The sequence below is a fragment of the Carcharodon carcharias genome, chromosome 2 (assembly GCF_017639515.1).
Source record: "Carcharodon carcharias isolate sCarCar2 chromosome 2, sCarCar2.pri, whole genome shotgun sequence".
NCBI lineage: Eukaryota > Metazoa > Chordata > Chondrichthyes > Lamniformes > Lamnidae > Carcharodon > Carcharodon carcharias.
This window is the reverse complement of record NC_054468.1, coordinates 36073274-36096222: the sequence shown is the minus strand read 5'-3', so window position 1 is coordinate 36096222 and position 22949 is coordinate 36073274. Positions and strand designations below refer to the sequence as shown.

The following is a 22949-nucleotide window of genomic DNA, read 5'->3' as shown; positions in this document are numbered from 1 at the left end:
GTGTTAATTGACAATTCAGGAAATTGTTACAAATCATGAAATTGTTACAATATGTAAAAGACACAGATTTGGGGAGGGGTTTTTGCAGCAATTTTAGTCACAGGTGTGATTTTTGTTTAAGAAACGCGTGTTTCAATAGTAATAGCACTAGTGGTAGACCGGATAGCATAACAGCTGAAGCAGACGAGAGAAAAGGCAGCAACCAACAGCAGTGGCAGCACAGCACAGCATAGAGCTCTCAGAAAATAACTTTTTTAATAAGGGAATTCGATGAACTAAAACGGGACAACTAAGCTAACGGAACAGCAGGAACTGAAGCACAACTTTTCAGAAGGTACATCTAAGGGTTAATAGTGTGTGTGCAACTCAAAAGATACATGGACTAAGTTTTTAAAAATTCATTCAGGGGATGTGGGCTTCGCTGGCTGGGTCAGCATTTATTGCCCATCCCTAGTTGCCCTTGAAAAGGCAGTGGTGAGCTGCCTTCTTGAACTGCTGCAGTCCAAGTGGTGTAGGTGCACCCACAATGCTGTTAGGAAGGGAGTTCCAGGATTTTGATCCAGCGACAGTGAAGGAATGGCAATATAGTTCCAAGTAAGGATGGTGAGCGACTTGGAGGGGAACTTCCAGATGGTGGGGTTCCCATCTATCTGCTGCCCTTGTCCTTCTAGGTGGTAGTGGTCGTGAGTTTGGAAGGTGCTGTCTAAGGAGCCTTGGTGAATCCCTGCAGTGTTTCTTGTAGATGGTACACACTGTTGCTATTGTGCTTCAGTTGTGGAGGGAGTGAATGTTTGTGGATGTGGTGCCAAATAAGCGGACTGCTTTGTCCTGGATGGTGTCCAGCTTCTTCAGTGTTGTGGGAGCTGCACTCATCCAGGCAAGTGGGGAGTATTCCATCACACTCCTGACTTGTGCGATGTAGATGGTGGACAGGCTTTGGGGAGTCAGGAGGTGAGATACTCGTCACACAATTCCTAGCTTCTAACCTCTGATTTAACTTAAAAAAAAGGAATAGGTACTGATGTTTGTAAGTTAATTTAACTTAAAAGGAGAGCAGGATATTGATGTTTGTAAGTTTATCAATGTTACAATAAATGATTAAAAGGAGTTATTAGCATTGACCACTTTCTCCACCCAGACAGGTTCAGACTTAGAGATAGAAGTATAAGAGGGGCTCACCCAACCACAATACTATCCACTAACCCTGTGGGAAATTATGCCATGTTAGGGTTAGACATGTTACACGTGTAGACTTCAGATGAGGTAGTCAAATAAGGTGCAAATAATCACTGGCCAGAAACACACGGGCAAAGAATTGGAGGCTCCTGGCACCAGTGAAATTCATCTGACACACTTACCTTTGGGAAAGAAGAGAAGAAAAACTATGAATAGATTCTGCTTAACATGATGCCCGTTGGTTCATGGAGGATGTCTGACAAATCCATAATTAAACTGTGCCTTCCTTTTAAAATAATCACTTCTTTTTAAATTATAAATCTGAACTCACCGATCCTTTAGTGTCTGCTGTCGCTCACTATCATGCCACGGTTGCAAAGTTTCAGGTCTCTTGGAGCCAATGACCTCATTTCTGAAAAAGTTAAAATTGTTATTATGTATATGCATGATGCACAGCCAGCTTTGTGCTCAGACATTAATTTCATGAATGTAAAAGGCCAAATAATTAGAAGTTAAATATCTCCTCTACTTCTAATGATCTATAGCTCATTTACATCAGAAAATAAAAATTTATTTGGGGTTCATTTCACTGCTACAGAATTATAGTTCTACCACTTTAAGGTATTAGTGAATTATTTAAATTATCTTATAACATTCCGTTTTAGAAATTACACATAAACCCCAACCTAGTAGATTAATCCACAACCAATATAACCAGCAATATTAAGATAAAACTAAAAATGAGAATTAAGTGACATAGATATACAATATTACAGTGTATATCTTTGCTTCATCTGTTGTAGCATGTGTTGTGCAAGGATTGACGTTTTATTGTAAATCTGCAACCAAAGATCCAAATTTGCATTTCTCCCCCACACTGCTTACTTCCTTAGTCTAATTGCTTAAATGTTAGTGCAAGAATAAGCTCTTTGCATAGCATGAAACCCTGGGATTTCAAACAGGTAAATTCAGTTTAGTAAGATACAAGCAGCAGCCAGTAGCATTAGAGAGGAATGAATCTACAATGAAGGGTGGATGAGAAGCGTCATATTGGATTCGAAACTTTAACTCTGTTTCTCTCTCCACAGATACTGCCAGACCTGCTGAATTTTTCCAGCACTTTCTGTTTTTATTTCAAATCTCCAGCATGTGCAGTATTTTGCTTTTATTTTCATGGATGAGAAGCAGCAACCTCAAATATTCTCTCTATAAACCTCCAAGTCTCTCTTTTCCCTCCTTTAAGACCTAGGTTAACACCAAGCAAGAGAGCATTCCAAGCAAACAGCTCAGGTCAGAAAGACCGTGGGCATGTCTGATTAGGAGGGATGGGGAATGTTAATGGTTGGAAGGTGAATAAAGAAAAGGAACAGAGAAGACAGCAGGGGAAGCAAGTTTAACCAAAGTTACAAAGGAAAATGGGCAAGGTAAGAGAAAAAGAAATAGTAAGGGGAGAGAGGAGGAGGGAAATGTGTAGAAAGTAGGAAGGGGAAAGTGAACAAGAGGACATTAATTGAATGCAGTAGATGGGGTGGGTGGGGGGAAGAGACATGAGGTGTGCAGGCAGTAAAACAGACATCAGTGAACAAATGCAGTTGTTTTGTGCTCCATATTTTTAGCTATACTCCCCAATTTGGTAAAATTTGCAATTTTTGCCTTTCCTCCAATATCAAAGTCCAAATTATTTGCATATTAGGTGATTAGTGGTCCCAGCACATTTCCTGTAAAACACCACTTCTTACTTTCTGGCCTATGTTTCCTGTCTTGCTCCTTTCAATCCAATCTACGATCTTGTTCCTGACTCCATATGCCCTTCATCCCGTGTCTATTATGTAGAAGCAAAATACTGCGGATGCTGGAAATCTGAAACAAAAACAAAAATAGCTGGAAAAACTCAGCAGGTCTGACAGCATCTGCGGAGAGGTACACAGTTAACGTTTTGAGTCCGTATGACTCTTCTGGGAAGAATCATAGGGACTCGAAACGTTAACTGTGTTCCTCTCCGCAGATGCTGTCAGACCTGCTGAGTTTTTCCAGCTATTTTTGTTTTTGTGTCTATTATGCAGAACCTTGTCAAAGGCCTTCCAAAAGAATCTGTATACCACACCCACTGTATTGCCTATATCTACTCTTTCAGTTACTTGAAATAACTCAATCAGTTGGTTAAACGTGACCTTCCTTTTTAAAAATGTGTTTTAAAAAAATAATATTCTTGTCTCTAGAATTTTGTTATCTGGTTTTTTAGTAAAAAGATTCTAGTATCTTTCATCCCATTGACATGAAGCTAATCTAAAGCTCCATGTATTAGTTCTATCTTCCTATTATTTATGGTTCATTTACTAATGAAGAATGTATACAATGAAGAATGTATACAAGAAATTGTTTTTTTAATCCATGCTCCATGAATTTCCAGTGGCTTCTCCTCTCCTAAAAAGGTGTAAATTCATATCGGAATACAGTTGTATGCATACCAGCTGACTTCAGTACCTTTCCAAAATAACTTCACCATGCATGTGCTTAGTTAGAATCCATCTGTGAGCTATTTGACCATAATTGGAACATCTTAAACAAGTCCATTTGAAGCATGCTTTCCAAAGAAATTACTGGAAAATGACCAGGAGCAGGAACCTTGGCAAATTTTTTCACTCTCCTTGTTCAAGTCGCTGAGATTAAGTTGAGCAGCCTAACTGAAATCTCCTGAATAGCACAAATTAGAGATCAAACAAGGGCCTTTAGAGGTCTGTGGGACTCAATATAAACACCAAGTAGTGTGTTTACCCACTGGCAAACATAAAACAACATTTATATGTAATAGACAACAATTCCTGCATAATATAGTAAAGAATACCACATCCCAGTAATAGTTATTAAACAACTAAGTTAACAATCTGAAAGGAACCTGGACACTACTGTTCCATTTTAGGGACTTCTGAGGTAAATTCAAATCTTGAAGTTGTTTTTTAAATTAACATATTGGAAATACAGCACATCAGAGCTTACAATTGTAACAACAGAGGTGACACATCTAATAAATTACTTTCAAATTTTGAAAAATGGTTGTGATTTCCAAATTTACAATCATTTCTCATTCTTTGATATAAATTCACTCCAAGTTGAAGTTGAAGGCAACACCTGCTTTGTTGTAGCCAGCCCCTCTCATTCTCAGTTCTTTGTGGATCTCCAACAGGCTTAGATTTCACTGGAGAAGCCTTCAAAGGGGAAAAAAACAGTCCTTAAACATTAGATTTAACAGTTATAATCCTGTCCTATAATTACATAGTTTTTATGAACAAGCATTGTGAAATGGGACATGAGTTAGTAACCGAATTTTATTAAGCCATGAATGAAACACATAGCGCAGGATTTTTACCTCGTCGGGTAGGTGCGGCGGGCAGGCATGGGAGCGGGCATGAAACTGACTGCAATTTCATGCTGGCTGGCCAATTAACGGTCAGCGTGGGAACTCTCCACTGGTTGGAGTGAAACGTAGCACAAAGGATGATTTGGCGCCAATCATCTCAGCCACAAGACATCAGTGCAGGAGTTTCTCAGGGGAATGTCCTAGGTCCTTCTATCTTCCATCTTCTCAACCAGTCAAGAGTTCCCACGCTGCTTCATCAATGATCACCATAAGGTCAGAGTATGAATACTCACTGTTGATTGCAGTGTTCAGCGCTGTTTGCAACTCCTCAGATAATGAAGCAGTCAGAGCCCATGTTCAGCAAAACCTGGACAACATTCAGGCTTGGGCTAATAAGTGGCAAGTAACATTTGTACCACACAAGTGCCAGGCAATGCCCATTTCCAACAAGAGTCTATCCAACTCCCCTTGCTATTCAACAGAATTACCATCAATGAAACCCCCACCATCAACATAATCGGGGTTACCTGACTGCCTTAGGTCCAACCATCTTCAGCTGCTTCATCAATGACCTTCTCTCCATCATAAGGTCAGAATTGGGGATGCTAATTGCAGTGTTCAGCTCTGTTTGAAACTCCTCAGATACTGAAGCAGTCTGTGTCCATATGCAGAAAGACATGGATATCACTGGCCCTCTATCCAGCTCTACCTGTCTCACCCACGCCACCACCCCCTTAAACCAGCTTATATTTCACCTCTCCTATTTTTACTTAGTTCTGTTGAAGAGTCATACAGACTCGAAACGTTAACTGTGTTCCTCTCCGCAGATGCTGCCGGACCTGCTGAGTTTTTCCAGGTAATTTTGTTTTTGTTTTGGATAATATCCAGGTTTGACCTGACAAGTGGCAAGTGATATTTGCGCCACACAAGTGCCAGGCAATCACCATCTCCAGCAAGAGAGAATCTAACCATCTCCCCTTGATATCCACTGGCATTATCATTGCTGAATCCCCACTATCAACATCCTGGGGATTACCATTGACCAGAAACTGAACTGGACTAGCCATATAAATGCTGCGGCTACAAGAACAAGTCAGAGACTGGGAATTCTGCACAAAGTAACTCACTTCCTGATTCCCCAAAGCACAAGTCAGGAGTGTGATGGAATATTCTCCACTTGCCTGGACGGTGCAGCTCCATCAACACTCAAGCTTGATACCATCCAGAACAAAGCAGCTTGCTTGACTGGCACCCCATCCACCATTCAATTCCTCCACCACCGTGCAACATGTACCATCTACAAGGTGCACTGCAGCAACTCACTAAGGCTCCTTCAACAGCATCTTTCAAACCCGCAATCTCTATCACTTCGAAGGACAAGGAAAGCAGATGCATGGGAACACCACTACCTGCAAGTTCCCCTCCAAGCCACTCACCATCCTCACTTGGAACTATATCGCCATTCCTTCACTGTTGCTGGATCAAATCCTGGAATTCCCTTCCTAACAGCACTATGAGTGTACCTAAAGCACATGGTCCGCAGCAGTTCAAGAAGGTGGCTCACCACCACCTTCTCAAAGGTAATTAGGGATGGGCAATAAATGCTGGTCTAGCCAGCGGTGCCCACATCCCATGAACAAATAAATAAACAACCGATCGGAAATTTATCTGCACCAGCAACATAAATGCTGTGATTACAGGAGCAGGTCAGAGGCTTGGTATTCTATTGAATGATTGCCTAAAGTCTTTCCACTACCTACAGGACACAAGTCAGGCGTGAGAGGGAAGACTCTGCATTTTCTTGGATAAGAACAGCTGAAAATACATTCAAGAAGCTCGACATCATCCAGGACAAAGCATCCCGCTCGATTGGCACCCCACCCACCATCTTAAATATTCATTCCCACCAATGCTGGTTGCAGTAGGTATCATCTACAAGATGCACTGCAGCAGCTCACCAATGTTTCTTTGACAGCACCTCCCAAACCCATGATTTCTGCTACCTAGGAAGAGGAAGAGGGCATGGGCTAGGAATACCACCACTTCCAAGTTTCCCTCTAAGTCACAAGCTATCCTGGTTTGGGAATGCATTGCTGTTCCTTCATTGTTACTGGCCCAAGGGCCTGGAACTCCCTGCCTAACAGCACTTTGGGAGAAGCTTCACCATACGAATTATAGCAATTCAAGGAGGTAGCTCACCAGCAACTTCTCAAGGGTAGGTAAGGATGGACGATAAATACTGGCTCAGCAGTGACACCCACATCTTGTGAATAAATTAAAAAAAACATCTTTACAAGCAAATATTCTCATTGGTTTTAGGTAAAGATTGAAGGGTTACCTCATAGTTAATACGCCGTCGTTCAATATATGCTATAAATTGTGAGCTGAGACTGGTGGAGTCAGGACGCTTTGACAATCGCATTTCCTCCTCCTCTTCCTCCGCTGCACAGCTATCAATGTAATCAATCTGCTCTAGGTCATGTTCAACTGGGATAAACATATAAAAATAATTTCAACCAGCTACTAGCAGCAAATTATTTATGTCACAAACTAGGAAGTGGACAAAGATTTATTTCCTTGCCTCACGAATGCTCATATGATGAGCAAACAGGGAGTGAAAATGAAAGTTATGAGCTCTATCAACTTCTGTATCAAAGGAAGTACAACTTATTTCTCCTAACAGATATGAAGACCTCACAAATGGGGACTCTTTGGTTTGGAATTTAACTGCATTATTCTACAGCACAAATTATAAGTCTTCAAATCTGCTCTCTCTTCTCTACCCTTGGTCAATTACACTTATGCTAAGGCTCTACCAAGCAATCTGAAAACAAGATATTCTATTAATTGAAACAATATTTGAATGCCCAATTTAACTTTCTGAATGAATTGTTGGCACAATAATCTGAGAGTCACAGCAGGATCAGAATTCTGTCACTTGGAGAAATAGTATGATATTTTACATATTCAGATCAGTATGTGTACACATGTGGGTTATTAAAAGTGAAGAAAGAATTGGTTTAATGGGGCAAAGTTCTGCTTTTAAAAGAAACTGTGGCAGACTTAAAAATGAGAAGTACCTGGAACACATGCAAGAGACCGAAGCGTGTTCAAAAATTTTTAATATTTTAAGTCACACCAAAAACAGCCTACTAAGTGATATTCCACTTGCACTGATTACACTTTATGGCTGATTTGCAGCACATACGTCATGTTCTACCAGAAAGCAATGCTAACAGCCACAGAGTGTTTCTTCATTTTCACAGGGTGTGTCATGTATCATAGTTGCACTTACTCAATTACTGAGGTTGTTTCTGTCTCACACTGAATTTACTTTACCTGTGCCATTTGTCACGAGTGGTACTGCTCGGTGCTCATGATACTGACTCTCTCGCCGCTGCCGTTGCTCCTTTGCAATTTCAGCCATTCGCTGTGGGAGGTCAGAAAACTCATCTGTGGGCTGCAATTTGAAAGGCAACACTTTATTTCACACATATAACATAGCCTAATTAATACCACAGCAGTGGACTTTGCACAATGGTCACTGTAAAGTGTAATCCACTGTAATCCACAAATAGGGCAATATTTCAACAAAATCAGTTATCATAGGCTATGCCTATCTTTCTAAGTGTCATGTTGGGTGTATCATACACGGGGTGGTAATACATAGAAGCTTCACAATTGGACACCATTTGTCACTATTACTATTCAGATACTGATGCATAACTGTAAATTCAGATTTAAATGGACATTGTCTTCATTATTGAAGGACAAGTATTAGGAAATAGATAATTACTCAGTTGGGGGTCCAAAGAGTGTTTTAAAAAATGATGTAGGACTGGTTAGCTAAGAACCAACAATCCTAGCAATATAAAAAATTGACTTGGATTAACAGTGTGACCACAGGCTTCCAAACTGATAATGATTCAGTTGCTTCGTGCACTAAGTGCCAAAAGAAAACAACTTGATAATCCACTTACCCAGTGCAGCAAGCACAGAATGAGGTGTTTTGATCAAGAATAATGGGGGATTGTGAGTGTTACTCTTTATTATGATCAGTGTATAGATTTAAATTATGCATTTTTTTAAGCTACTGATACTTGTAATGCATATTGAAATAGTCTTTGAAACATTGGTTACATCTGCCCCAAGTGTTATTTTAAAAAGGTACTGAGTCATGTACCTCATTTCCTGACCACCTCTTATCCCCACTGTCAACACTGTTGAAGCCAGAATCCAGTGCTCCATATGGCCGGCCCGCGAAATAGTCTTCGTGACTGCAGAAAGAGTAAAGATCAAATACAGAAAGATCTAACTGAAGAAAGGATGGTGGGAAAAAAGCTACATAAATTGAATTCAGTATTTACTTATCAACACTGCTTAAATTTCAGATGGCTTTAGCTTATCCAGCAGGAAGTCATGCTGGATACTGGTTTTGAGTGTGCATATACACAAAGATTTCCTTCAATATAAATTTACCATATGAAGAGGAACAGTATTTTTATTCATTTAATCTGTATTCTCATTAGCTTTCTCATTATTATTTCAGAAGTTTCATACATTTAGAACTCTCCAACACCTCCCATCTCCCCTCCTGAACTGTCACTGAGCCTCTAGAGATCTCCCCCCACCGACAGCCTCTGTGACCTTCATCCCCCAATCTCACATGTTCTGTTTCTACTCCTTCCCAAGGTTCACAGTCAGGACTGTCCTGGTATAGTCATTTTTTCTGCATGTTTTTACTCCAAGGAACTTATCTTTTCCTATTTTGACTCTTTTTTTCTCCTCTGGTTCAGTATTGTTGCACTTGTCTGTATGACTTTTCCAATGTCCTCCATCACTTTTTCTAATTTCCTGCCCTGTATCTTTTCACCCTGGATGTCCAGTCCGACACATCCACTCAACTTGGAGCCTGCAGAGCATCCACCTCTTCCTTGAATGAAAGCCCAATCAGTCCCCATCCAACACCACCCTCCTCCACTTAACTGAACTTGTTCTTACTTTGAATAATTTCTCCTTTGACTCTACTCACTTACTCCAAATAAAAGATATTACTACAGAAATCCATATACGTGGAACATTCTTTGTTCCAGTCCCACACAGATCCTCCCTCAAGTCTTTGTCCAGACACTGATGCAATATTAGCACCACTTTTTGCTCTCTCCAAAAATGTAAAATTTAATCAACTTATTTTCCAATTTCCACCTCTCCCTTGTCTTCACATGTTCTGACTCCAATTCTTTCCCCCCCTTCCACAATTTCTCTCACACAGTTACTGTGATTACACTTCCTCCCATCCCACTTCCTGTAAGGACTCTACTCCATTATCCCAGTTTCTCCATCACATCTGTTCTGATGTTGCCACCCTCCACACCTGGACATCTGATATGTTTTTCTTTTTCCTCAATGGAGGATTCTCCTCCACATTAGTTGATTGGACCCTCGACTGTGTCAGACCCATTTCCTGTTCATCTGTCCTCACTCACCTTTCCCCTTCTTCACAGAAGCACAAGAGGATGCCCCTGACCTTCCAACTCATCAATCTCCACACAGTGGATCATCCTCCACCACTTCCCACATCTCCAGTGCAACGCCACCATCAAACACATCTTCCCCTTCCCTTTCAGCATTCTGAAGAAACCGTTTCCTGCATGACACCCTGCTCCTCACTTCAGTTACCACCAATACCCATTCTCTTTCTCACACCATCCTTCTGTGTGTCTTTCACCTCCTTCCTCCCATTCAGGGTCCCAAACATTCCTTCCAAGTGAATCAGTGATTTATTTGTACTTTTGATTTCACATACTGCATTTGCTGCTCACACTGTGGTCTCCTCTATGCTGGGGAGACCAAATGCAGATCGGGCGATCACTTAATTGGATCATCTCCATTCAGTTTGCCAGCATGACCCTGAGCTTCCTGATGCCTTATATTTTAATTCTTCACCCTTGACCTGTTGAGTATTTCCAGCATTTTCTGCTTTCACAATAGCAAGGGACACTGGGAATAGCAGTCATAAAAGTCTGTGAGTGGATGTCTATTTGCCATGTGAGTATTAACCATCATCTGGTTGAGGGCGCAGAAAGCAAAATCTAGCAGCAAAGCTGGCACACCGGTAATAGAATCTGCCTGATTTTTTCTTCCATTGAAATTAGTGAATGGAAAAACCAGTAGGTTCTTTCAGGGAGCATTTGAATCCATTGCTAGATCATCATTGCTGTGCTCCATCCAGGCTATGCTCAACACACAAGTGGTAAAGAAGAAAATGTACCCCAGAGGACTCAAATTGTAGTTTAAAAATCTTCCCCGCTCAACTTGCAAATGCCAATGATTACACAGTTCCTTTTTTGTTCAGTTGCCACGGTGATTTGACTTATGCATGAGTGATAGTAATCTGTAATTTCACCGGCTGACCAGACATATGGTGGACTGCTTAAAAAGGACATTTGAAAGACAAGAAAAGACACTGACTAAGGATGACTGCCACAAGTTACCTAACGTCTGGTATTGCAAATTGTCCAGCTCCTGGAAAGTTCCACTGTGAATTGCAATACAGACATGCCATGACATCCTTCTCTGGAATTTCATACCTGAAGATGTTAAGAACCACTTCAAAGGGATTTAAAGTGTGTTGGACATAGTATCTGCATTTCTATAAGACTCTCCAGCAGGAACAGAAAGTCTGCTCGAACAATGGTTATCTGTCTTCCTATCTCATCAATATGGATAATGACTCACTAAGGGGGTTAATGGCTGGGACATTACAGAATCCACTCACCCTCCCGGCCATGAAACAAAAGCAACTGTCAGTTCAGACACCAGATAAACAAACCCCTTCTGAAATCATTATGGGGAGAGGTCATGTGACTAAAGTAACCATTTTGAAATCTCTTTAGTACGAGCTGTGAAAAACAGAAGCAGGGAGTAGTCTGGAAAGGATGCCAATGAAGCAGTAAGGAGCTCCCTTCTCTCCTCTCCAAGTTGAGGCCCTATTTCTTACAGTTTAAAAATCCAGCACAGAGATAGTGAATTTTCCATTGAAAGGAATCTCAGGTGCAAAACTCATTAACTTCTGGAAGAGATGGATTATGGATTAAAAAGAAAGTACCTTCGACAATTGCAATTATATGGGCTTCAACTCAACTTCTGAAATCTAAAGGAACTTGGAAAAATTTCTGCCACAGCCAGTGTTCAACATAGGGCTCATAAACAGTGAACTTTCAAGTTTTTTATCCTTCAGCATTGAACTTTAATTTGGCTAAGAAAGTAACTGCCTACAGTATAACTTGCAGATTTTGCATGCTTGTGTGTGTATGTGTGTGAATGCATGTGTATATGAATGTGTGCGTGTATGATGGTACACGCAAGTTCAAGGAGCACGGGTTTATCTTTTTAAATATTTTGCTCTCTTTACCTTGGTGGGCTTTTAACTCAATAAAAATGAACCCCTTTTTGTTTTAAAACCTCAAGAAAGCCTGTCAGACTAGTTCCTTTGCCAACTGTACGTAATGGTTAAAAAGACATTGAGAAAATTCCTTCATCCTTCTAAATTTACAAAAAAAAACCTGTTACTGTCAGACTTAAGGTGGTATGATAGGGGAGTCAATTTTTACCCCTCCTCATGTGGCCATAATGCATGTTGTGAAATACAAATATTGCAATTATTACAAAGATCGCTACTGGATGTTTCAGGAAAAAGTTAGCTTATTCATTAATGTTGTTGACCAAGAGGTACTAGCGATAGCTTTCATATTATACAAACAAACCTCCACAGAGAATAACCAAAATAACACCAGAAATGTGCTGTCATATCTAGTCACTAGCTATCAAGTTCACAATGGTTCTGTAATAAGGTCAACGGTTTATCTTTTAAGAAAGATTGCAGGCTGGTGCACCCGTCACAAAAGTGCTATCTTATAAAGTTGAGATTTGTACCATATTTATTCATTTAATCATTTTACATTTTCCTTTCTACTTCTTTTAATCTCAATTTAAAACATGTAAATTACTAAATTTAAACAATTATTAAACAAATATCAAGTTCATATGGCTAGCTCAGAATGGAATGTGAGATTAACAAAAAAAAACTTGCCTTTTCAAACAATATTCTCCATCATTAACTTATGTGATTCAATTAAAACAAAATCTAGTGGCAATCCACTACTTCAAAGCAACAAAACATAATAATCTCAAGACTGAACTTAAAAAAAAACATTGGCAGACCAGGAAGGCCTGGTCTGTTTAGAGCAAGAGCTGCAACAGGACATTCTGAGTTCAGTAATTAAAAACATACTAAACCAATCACTTTAGGACAGATCAAGTTTCATGTGCAATCAGTCAAATGGATTATGCATTCACTTATTTGAACATTTGATTGTGCAAATGTATCTGAGAACCACCATTGACTGTTCTGAAGAAGAGTTTAGCAATAGAAGTAATTACTAGGGGTAACTTTACTGTTCACCCCAGACTTAATGTAACAATTGATTAAGATAAAAAGAGGAGGTCAAAGGCCGCTCCTATCTAAAGCTATTTTAATGTTCAAAAGATATTGAAATTGTCTTTAATCTTCTCACAGAGATCGCTCTATGGGGACTGCAGCTATTATAATACCAAAAACAGTCTGCCTGGCTCCTACTTAATTAATGCTGTAATGAGAATTCAAAATAAGGGAAGTAAATGAGATTTGGCAGATAGGCACATCACAACAGATGTCAGATAATAGCTTAGCTGACATTAACAGTTTGATAATGCTGACAAATTAAAGTACAGTCAATGAGTGTTAATTCACTCTAACATTCTCCCTACATTCGTGGGTTTCTGCACGTTGTTGTTAGACAAAACCTTCAACTTTGGAAATTTTATCTAACAATAATGTTTAATAAGCTGATAAAGTATTGTATTTCATTTGGCTTTCTTTTCAAATCAATTAAATTCTACAACAATAATATATCACCTGATTTCTACTGCTCCACTGTAGGTGGTCAGTTAAGGTGCCAAGTAGCTGACCACCTACCTGTTCATGCTGAGCTGGACTGAGGAACGTTAATGGATGGGCCGCTATTATGGAATCCACAACCCACCTTGAGTTTGTCTCTTCAGGATTGAGGGAAGGAAAAAGTAGAACACTGCATTCCACTTTCTGTTCTTTGCTGCCTGATCCAGTAAAAAGTAACATTAGAAACATATGTAATATAGTTGAATGATTTTTCCTTTTCATTTTCTAATTGATTGAGAAACAAAGCATGGAGCTCCACCATATTTTTAGAAAGGTATTATTTTGAAGTGGGAATGCAACTGTAGTTCTTAAAGAGTTAAATTTCATGACTGATTGGCTTAATATGGTAGATTTCTATTGTTTATTTGTTCTCCTTCCCAATACACAAATACACTTGTGTGAACCTAAAAAGTGAATCAATCCACTGGATTCAGTCATGATGTACATGATAAGCAAGGTGGCCCTGTTCTCATATAAGAGCAGAGAAATCTGGAAACACTCAGCAGGTCAGGCAGCATTTGTGGAAAGAGAAAGAGTTAACATTTCAGCAGAACTCAATTCTTACAATAGGCCATCAAACTGAAATGTTGCCCTGGATTTTTACCAAGTTGGGCTGTCTTGAGAGTCCTTTAAAGATGGCAGGTGGGTCCTGATTCTGAGAATCCTGACCCCATTCCTAGGCTGTGCGATTTTTGGGAATCCCTTTAAAGGATGTGGGTTGCTTCCTGTCATGAGCCGGCATCCGGCACTCCTGACTTGGCCGGCTCCATTGCAGAAATAGGCACCTCCTACTCCTCCACAATTTTCATGGAGTTGGGCCAGGGTTTTAGAGTTGAGATGGTTCGCAGCCCCTTAGAGTCGCTGTGAACCCTAGTGAGCATGAGACGACCTTTTAAAGGGCAAGTTCAAAAAGTTCCCCTCACGCCCCTAATGCCAAGTTATGTCCCACCCCCACCCCTCAGGCTCCTCATGGCAAGTTCTGCTATTCCACCCACCCCCCTCTATTCCCTCAGGCCCCCTATGCCAAGCTATTCCCTTCCACACCCCTCAATGAGCACCCCACCAAGCCCCCTATACCATGCTCTTCCCTTCCACCCCACTCATCTCTGCTCATGTCCCCATGCCAAGTTTTGCCCTTCCACCCACCCCCTCAGGCCCCTCATGCCAAGCTCTGGCACTTTCATGCCCATTTACCCACTGTGGCCTCATTATGTATGCTTGGCTGAGAGCCCAGACAGCTATTGGCATAACAGAACACCTGTACTCGATAGGAGACACTGTTTGATTGACAGCTCAGGCCCTCTGATCTCTACAGTCAATTTCACAATGTTTGTTGACCTACATGGTTTTCAAGTGTTTGTGATTTGTGTTTTTTGAAAATTTCAAAAGGCCTGGATGATTGACACTTCTATTAGGTTGTCCAGGCTTTTTTTCCAAGCATAGGAGAAAGCGATCAAAGGATTACATTTTTTCAAAGCTATTTTTTTTACACATCCCAATTTTCGTTGTGGTGTTCATTGGTTTTAGAAAGTGTACAGTGGGTCAATGGGCATGAAAGTGTCAGAGCTTGGCATAGGGGGCATGAGGGAGTGGGTAGAAGGGCAGAGCTTGGCATTGGGGCATGAGAGGCCTGAGGGAATGGGTGCAAGAGCAGAGCCTGGCATAGGGGACATAAGGGGACATGGGGGTGGGTGGAATGGAGGAGCTTGGCACAGCAGGATTGAGGGGCCTGATGGAGCATAGATGGGCATGAGGTGTTTGCAGGGTGAACGGGGTGTAAGGGGTGGGGGCCGGAGTGCATTTGTGTGTTTTTTTAACAGGGATGCTGCCAGACCTGCTGAGTGTTTTTGGCATTCTCTGTTTTTATTTCAGGTTTCCAGCATCGTAGTACTTTGCTTCTGACCCTGTTCTCACTTGTTGGAGACACATTTTCACTTTCAGAAGACTTTAATGGATAGTGATCAAGATTTATTTTTACTCTTTTTTTTCTATTGCAGGGGTGTTAAAGCCTACTCCCAGTTAAGGGCTGAGAGAAACTGAACACAGGCCTAAGAAGGAGTCCAGAAATTGGTTGTTTTGCATGGGTTAGCACCAAACCACATGATGTATTTATTCAAAGTTGTCAGGGGAGTCCAACATGCTCTCCCCTACAGAGATTAAGATCTTATTGTATGGAAAATTGTACATCTTCCTATACTATGGCAGTGTGCTGAGACTATGAACTTACAATGCCGGTACACAATTTCATTGGACATTATATTAAAAATAACAAATCTAGTCATTTTGATTCACATTCCTTTGAACAATTCTCTAAACAATTCAAAGTTTTTTCATAAAGAAAACATACATTGTTTGACATTACCTCAGCCCATTAGGCTCTGAATTAATCACTTCACTCTTCCAATGAAAAAGCTTTACTGATTATACAAAAATAGGTTTCAAAGTTGTCCATAAAGCTTCAAATTGCAGACACAAAATTCATGCCTAAAACTGAAACCTGGTTATTAAAGAGTAGTAACGAACTGTTAAAAAATACATCCTTGACATGTTTAAACTGCAGGTACCTTAACAAGTGAAACGTTTTACATTATTACAACATTTATCCATGATTAAATTAGTAAGTTTCATTACTAACCATGAATTGAACCCAATCGGCCTCGTTCTATCATACTCTGGCAGGTCTGGGACACTTTTACATGCTTCAATATTCAGGTATTTGAATATATGGATTTTCCCCTTTATACAAATCTAAAAGAAAAGTACAAATGTCTGATTTTTATCATTGCATTAAAATAAAATACTGAAGTCAGATTACAAATGTGGGCACAATACAGGTTCAAGTAAATGTAGGATCTCTCACCAGGAATAAACCACAAAGTTATTAAAAATGGTCTTAAAATTGCCATGAATGAGAGAAAATTGAATACTCAAGACAATAATATAAAAAGGAAAAACTGCAAATGTTGGAATTCAAATAAGAACAGAAAATGGTGGAAGTAATACACAGCTAGTCTGTCAGAACTGTAGAGAAAAGGCAGAATATGATGGTTTCAGTGTGTTCTCTTGACTGAAAACCAAGGGACAAAACAGGCATTTTCATATACTGAAAATAGAGACAAAGGGACGGGGAAGGAAAAAGGAGTGAGAAATAGATAACCAATCAGTGAGAAGGGAAGTAATGACCTGCAAACTGCTAAATAAAAAACAGATTATATGAATGATTATGAGTGCGGGATGCCAATTATCATAGTTTTCAGTCTGAATTCATATATCTGTATATGTTGAAATTGCCAAATGTCACAAAATAACAAAAACCTTTCTCACTGAGTTACCGATTTTAAATGGAATATTGCTCAGGATTTGAAAGCCAAATTAGGCAGTGAGGTGATAATTCTGAAATACAAAATCAATAAATAAAAAAAAAACCAAGTTACCCTTCTGTAGAACTTACTTGTGCCGGCGGAGACTGTAAGGGATTGTTATCCAATATGATTGTTTGGAGATGCCGCAGATTTCGGTAACAAACTGGAATTGTTGTCACTTTATTACAGGAGATGTCTAATCGCACTAGTGGTAAATCTGCAAGCTCTAACAAAGTAGTAAACTATTAATTACTGATTTACACAGTAGTTTAAAAGATATGATGCTCTGTAGACCTAGCCCTCTACAGAGCAACCTTACAGCATGATTTTGAAAATTATTCTGAAACTGGAATTCAAAACAATCATTGACTGTACTAAAGAAACTTAGATTGTTATGTATCCAATTCATCTTTGAGTAGCACTGGTCACCAGAAATATTTAAAAATAGGCATCATTCAATCTATATTCTATAAACTTGTCTCCTACTGATTTCAAAGGAGGATGAAAAGCTAAAACTGCTCCAGGTAGGAGGCACAAAATAAATTAACTAAATTAAAACCATTTTTTATAAAAAGAAAATTCCTATTGTCCTGTTACTAACACTGCTTAATTTTAACTGCTGGATAATTCAAATGTTTTAGCACAAATCGTGAATTGACTTCACCAGTTCTGAAACACGTTTGCTCTGATTCATGGACTTTCCAATTGGACCAGCGCAACATAATTTAAAACACTGCCTATAAAAACATTCAATACATTTCACGTGTTTGTTGTGTACACCGAACCTGACAAGCATGTCAGAGGGCAGTTAAAGGTCAATATATTGCTGCAGATCTGGAGTCACACGTCGGCCACACCGGGTAAGGGTGGCAGATTTCCTTCCCTAAAGGACATCAGTGAATCAGTTGGATTTTTACCATCTATGATATGCAGTAAGTACAGGAACACTTATTATTCCTTGTTGAATTTTACATTTATGTTTTTCACTGATAGTTATTATTTTGCTGATTTTCCTTGTTACCTACCGTAATACACGAAACTTTGCATCAATCACATTCCACCAAAAAGGCACTCTACATTACAGCTACAACTTTTAAAAAATTCTTTGATGGGATGTGGGCTTTGCTGGCAAAGACAGCATGTGGTGTCCATCCCTAATTGCCCTTGAACTGAGTGGCTTACAAGGCCATTTCAGAGGGCAGTTAAAGATCAACTATATTGCTGCAGATCTGGAGTCACACGTCAGCCACACCGGGTAAGGATGGCAGATTTCCTTCCCTAAAGGACATCAGTGAATCAGATGGATTTTTACGACAACTAATGATAGTTTCATGGCACTTCATTTCTGAGACTAGCTTTCACTCCAGTTTTTTTTATTCATTGAGTTTAAATTCCACCACCTGCCGTGGTCTGAACTCTACACTGCAGGGAGACATACTGTTGCTTCCCAAAAATTACATAAACTGAGCAAAATAATTTCAGATTTTCTAATCAAGGTTTAGATAAACTTACCAGATTATGTACAGCATAAGTATGTGGCAATATTTCACTTGGAGAATTAGCTCATGAAGTTGGCAAATAATTTATTTGACTTTTAGAGTCATCAGATTTTAGCTTTAAGTGTTTTTTTTACAGTTATCCACTCCTCCTGGCCAATAACAAATATTTATAGATAATTAAAATCGTTCACATACTTTATCTGGTGGACAGTTTGACATAGCTGTGGAGAAAACTACCATGTTGCCTATTTGGATTTAGCCTACATAAAAGTCATGGGGGAAGGTAGCTGCCATGGTGGGATTTGAACACATGCCCCCCAGAGCAAAAGCCAGGGCCTCTGGATTACTAATCCAGTGACATTATCACTAAGACACGTCTCCCCTGATAACCATTTCCCTACCTACCTATAAAATATGAATGTGACACACAAAATGTTCAGAAATTCAGGGAAAAATATTTATTTTCAATTACTAGAGCCACATCTTTCTCATCCCACCCCAATATATGATCCGATGCACTTCATCACACTTATTGAATATTCATCAAACTACTTGAATATTGCTGACAATCAGTTTGTTCTCCTACAATACTTGTGGACCATTTTTTGCAGCTAAGAACGACCATTCTCAGCTACAAAATTCCCCAGGCAATGCACAACCCTACCTCCATTTCTAATCGATGACAAACAATTGTATCTGAGGCTGATGCAATACAACCAAGGTACCAGACTACAACTTCTAGAAGCCATTACAAAGTCCTAGGCCTCAGATTTCCTCATTGTCCCATCAGTCACCTTTGGCCCACATGTTATTGCTACCTTCCAGGCTCAACTGAGTTGACTGTCTCCTGCTTCCAAGTCTGCTGAACAATTTTTTTCACATCTGGTATTCCAATTAAAATTCAGTTTGGATCCAGATGAAATGAAAGTTTATTTTTTTGAAAGGGTAGGATTGAACATAGCTTGGATATTCCCATAAGTGTCCTAAATTGGCCTGAATCCACAACACAGCTTGGCCTTAGACTGGTCATGAAGAAGGCTGGCAAATACAAAAAGGAAAGCAGGACACTGGTGCTTTCGGGTGATGGAACATTCTTTGGAGATTGTGCAGAGTGAAAAGCACTTTATTCTGCATCTTTTCCCTGATAAACTTCACCTGTGTTTGATGCAGACAGCCAACAACAGAAAAAAAATTAATTTCCCATCACTAACCTAAGTTACTTTGACAAGTGGAAAATACTTCTTTCAAAAACACAAATCCCTTTCATATCAGAAGGTAGCATATGGAAATAGTTTACAAGAATATGAAAAATATCAAATTACAAACTACAGTATTTGAATTCAACTGTGTGCTTTGCATATTTTATTGATTTTTAAAAAAATATACAAGATTATCCTTGTTTGTTGCATCAGTTTTTACGCATGCTTTTTTAGTTTGGTCCTGGCACTTTTTCTTTCCGCGAGAAGTATTACTATTAACAGACATGCATTATTTCATGCACCAATATAGAAACCCGTTTTCATAATTCACAAACCACTCTTCTCAGTCAAGTGCTAGAAATGTTTTATAAGCCGGAATGTAGTTTATTTCTTAACTGGTCTTAAATAGTTGAAATTAAATCTCAAGGTGCAAACAGCACCAGACAATAATTTGCCTGCTCTGAACTCTACACTGCAGGGTGTCATACTATTGCCATAAAAGTCAATTTGAATATGACAATGTTATCACTCAGCTTCCCCAAGAAGTCACATAAACTGAGCAAAATAATTTCAGATTTTCTAATTAAAATTTAGACAAACTTTCCAGGCTATGGACAGCGTAATTATGTGGCAATATTTCACTCAGAGAACTAGCTCATGAAGTTGGCAAATAATTTACTAGATTTATAGAGTATTCAGATTTTAGCTCTTTTTTCTGCAGTAATCCAGTCCTCCTGGCCAATAACAAATTGTCATAGATATTTAAAATCCTTCACATACTTTATCTGGTAGACAGTTTGGCATAGCTGTGGAGAAATATTTAAATATTCACTTGCATTGTCATAGCCTCCAGGGCTACGGACCAAGCGCTGGAAAATGCGATTAGTGTGGTCAGATCTTTGTTGACCAGCACAGACACGATGGGCTGAATGGCCGCATTCTGTGCTGTAGACATCTATGAGTCGATAAAACTAGCATGTTGTCTACTTGGATTTAGCCTACATAAACGTCATGCAGTAAGGTAGCTGTAGAAAACCTAACTCCTAATTCCAAATTACAACAAGAGCTTCAAGATGATTACAAAATATCATTCAATTTTATCGTCTGTCAACTAAATTCTGATAGAAGTTAATTTAGTCAATGGTTACTGTACAATGGGAACCATTCTAATATTTCTGCACCAAGAAGTCTTGTTTTTAGAAGGGAAATGTAAAGGTTTAACTTGCTGGTCTCTAAAATAGCTTTGGTCAAGTTTGCTATTCGTGAAACAGCTTAGGTTGTTATCCAGGCTACTAGCTTCTGGTTTCTTATTCAGTACGCTGAAGGAACTGGATAAATTCTTCTGTCACAATCGCTTGAAGTCTTTTGAACAAGTAACCAAATTAATAGTAGTTAACAACCTTTACTGTCAAGGCCCAAACAGATCATCTTATTCAGCTCATCACATCTTTAGCACTCTTTTTTTTTGAAGGTGTCTAATTTTTAGGGTGATAAGTCATTTATAGCACAGGAGGAGGCCATTTGGCCCGTCAAGTCTATGCTGACTCTCTGCTGAGCAATCCAGCTGATCCCACTCCTCCAAATCTAAAAAGGGAGACCTGAGGTTGTATGTGCACAAATCATCGATGGTGGCAGGACAGGTTGAGAGAGCGTTAATAAGGCATATGGGATCCTCAGCTTTATAAATAGAAGCATAAAGCAGTAATGGGAAAAGGCTGGAGTGTAGCATCAAACTGGACAAAAGTTGGCACTGATAAGCATAATTCTATACTGATGCACCAAGTTCAAACATTATCAAGCGCACCAAGTTGCCAAATGTATATATGCAGTTCAGTAAGTTTTTCTCCTCTTTTCCTTTTCTTTCAATTTATTCTTTCCTAATGATTGTTTACTTCTTATTGGTTCCACAGGCAGTATTTGCCCTACAGTTGCTTGCCAAAATGGCCATTTCTTATGTGTGCACCTGCATAATGACAACTAGTAAGCTGTTCAACTTTAAAAGACAGCCCAGTTCTATATTTGCTCATGTCCACATATGTGCGCATCCAGTTGTTAGGTCCAATTGTAGCCTTCCTACTGATGCCCTGGTGAGATCAGTTAGCTCAGGACAGACCAGGAAATGAACATGAGACCTGCCTTAACTGTGCGGCCCTGTTGCTTACTGAACTGAACTTCAATAGTGTATCAGCTAGTTAACTCAGGGATTTTAACCACTTCAGTAATATGATTTTGAATTTCTTACAGTCTGTGAGACTGAAGTCATTCTCCTTCTCATTGTACCCAAGGGCCTTGACTATTTCATTAGCTACATACATAGGAATACATCAGATATACATGACAAAAAGAGTAATCCGTCCCAACCAGTCCATGCAGGAGTTTATGCTCCACACAAGCTCTTCCCATCTTTTTGCATCTAGATCTACCATCATAATGATCTATTCCCTACTCCCTCATATGCTTGTCTAGTTTCCCTTTAAACATATCTACACTATTTACTTCAACCACACGCTGTGGTAGCAAGTTCCATATTCTCACCACTTGTTAGGTGAAGAAGTTTCCTTTGAATTCCCTATTGGATTTCTAGGTGGCTACCTTATATTGATGTCCATAGTTATGCTTTTCCCCATAAAAGAAGAAATATTCTCTCTGCATCTACTCTATTCAAACCTAGTGTTCACAACAAAAAACATGAATTCAAAGACACAATTCCTTTGTTGTTTACACAGTTCATAGAATGATTACAGAACAGGAGGCCATTCAGTCTATCATGTCTATGCTGGATCTCTGCAGCAGCAACTTGGCTAGACCCCTGCCCTTTCCCCCCAGCCCTGCATATTTTTTTTTCTGCAGCTGCTTATCTCACAAGCTTTTCAAAGCCCCATTTGTATCTTCTTCCACCACACTCCCAGTCAGTGCCTAACCACTCACTGCTTAAAAATGTTTTTCTGTTTTTCCTCATGCCCCCTGTTGTCTGTAATGAGGCTTGGTTACATTTACACCCACAGCACAAATTGTTCATTCCTGCCAGGGTGGTGGGGGGCTAGGAGGGGAGATGGGTTCAGATTAATTAAAAACTGGGTTTGGCACAACTTTGTTGTGGCTGGCCAGTGATAAACTGGTGCTGACTAGCTTTCTGTACCACCTTGTGAAGAAGTTTCTGCTCACGATGGCAAGCTTTAGAATCAGTACCCAAACATTAAGGTTAGTAACTTTAAATAGCAAATGCCACCAATGTAGGAAGATACATTCTTATGAAAAGAAAACATTTACTAAAAAGGTTTGCCCAAGGTTACAGGAAAGCAGTCATTTAACGTCTTAAGCTTTTCCTCCTGGTATGATCTTACACCTGTTAACAGG

The 22949-nt window shown here is 39.6% G+C and overlaps 1 protein-coding gene across 10 annotated transcripts in view; it reads right to left on the bottom strand.

Moving 5' to 3' along the window:
* The window catches only part of LOC121290199 (DISP complex protein LRCH3-like), a 184491-nt gene that overhangs the window by 48378 nt on the left and 113164 nt on the right, over positions 1-22949 (bottom strand). For all 10 annotated transcript variants that reach the window (XM_041210506.1, XM_041210471.1, XM_041210480.1 and 7 more), the window contains exons 5-11: positions 16984-17120; positions 16168-16280; positions 8718-8811; positions 7874-7994; positions 6873-7021; positions 4306-4382; positions 1508-1588 (exon numbers count right to left, since the gene is read on the bottom strand). In XM_041210506.1, coding sequence (XP_041066440.1) covers positions 1508-1588; positions 4306-4382; positions 6873-7021; positions 7874-7994; positions 8718-8811; positions 16168-16280; positions 16984-17120 — 772 coding nt within the window. The remainder of the gene's footprint in view (positions 1-1507; positions 1589-4305; positions 4383-6872; positions 7022-7873; positions 7995-8717; positions 8812-16167; positions 16281-16983; positions 17121-22949) is intronic.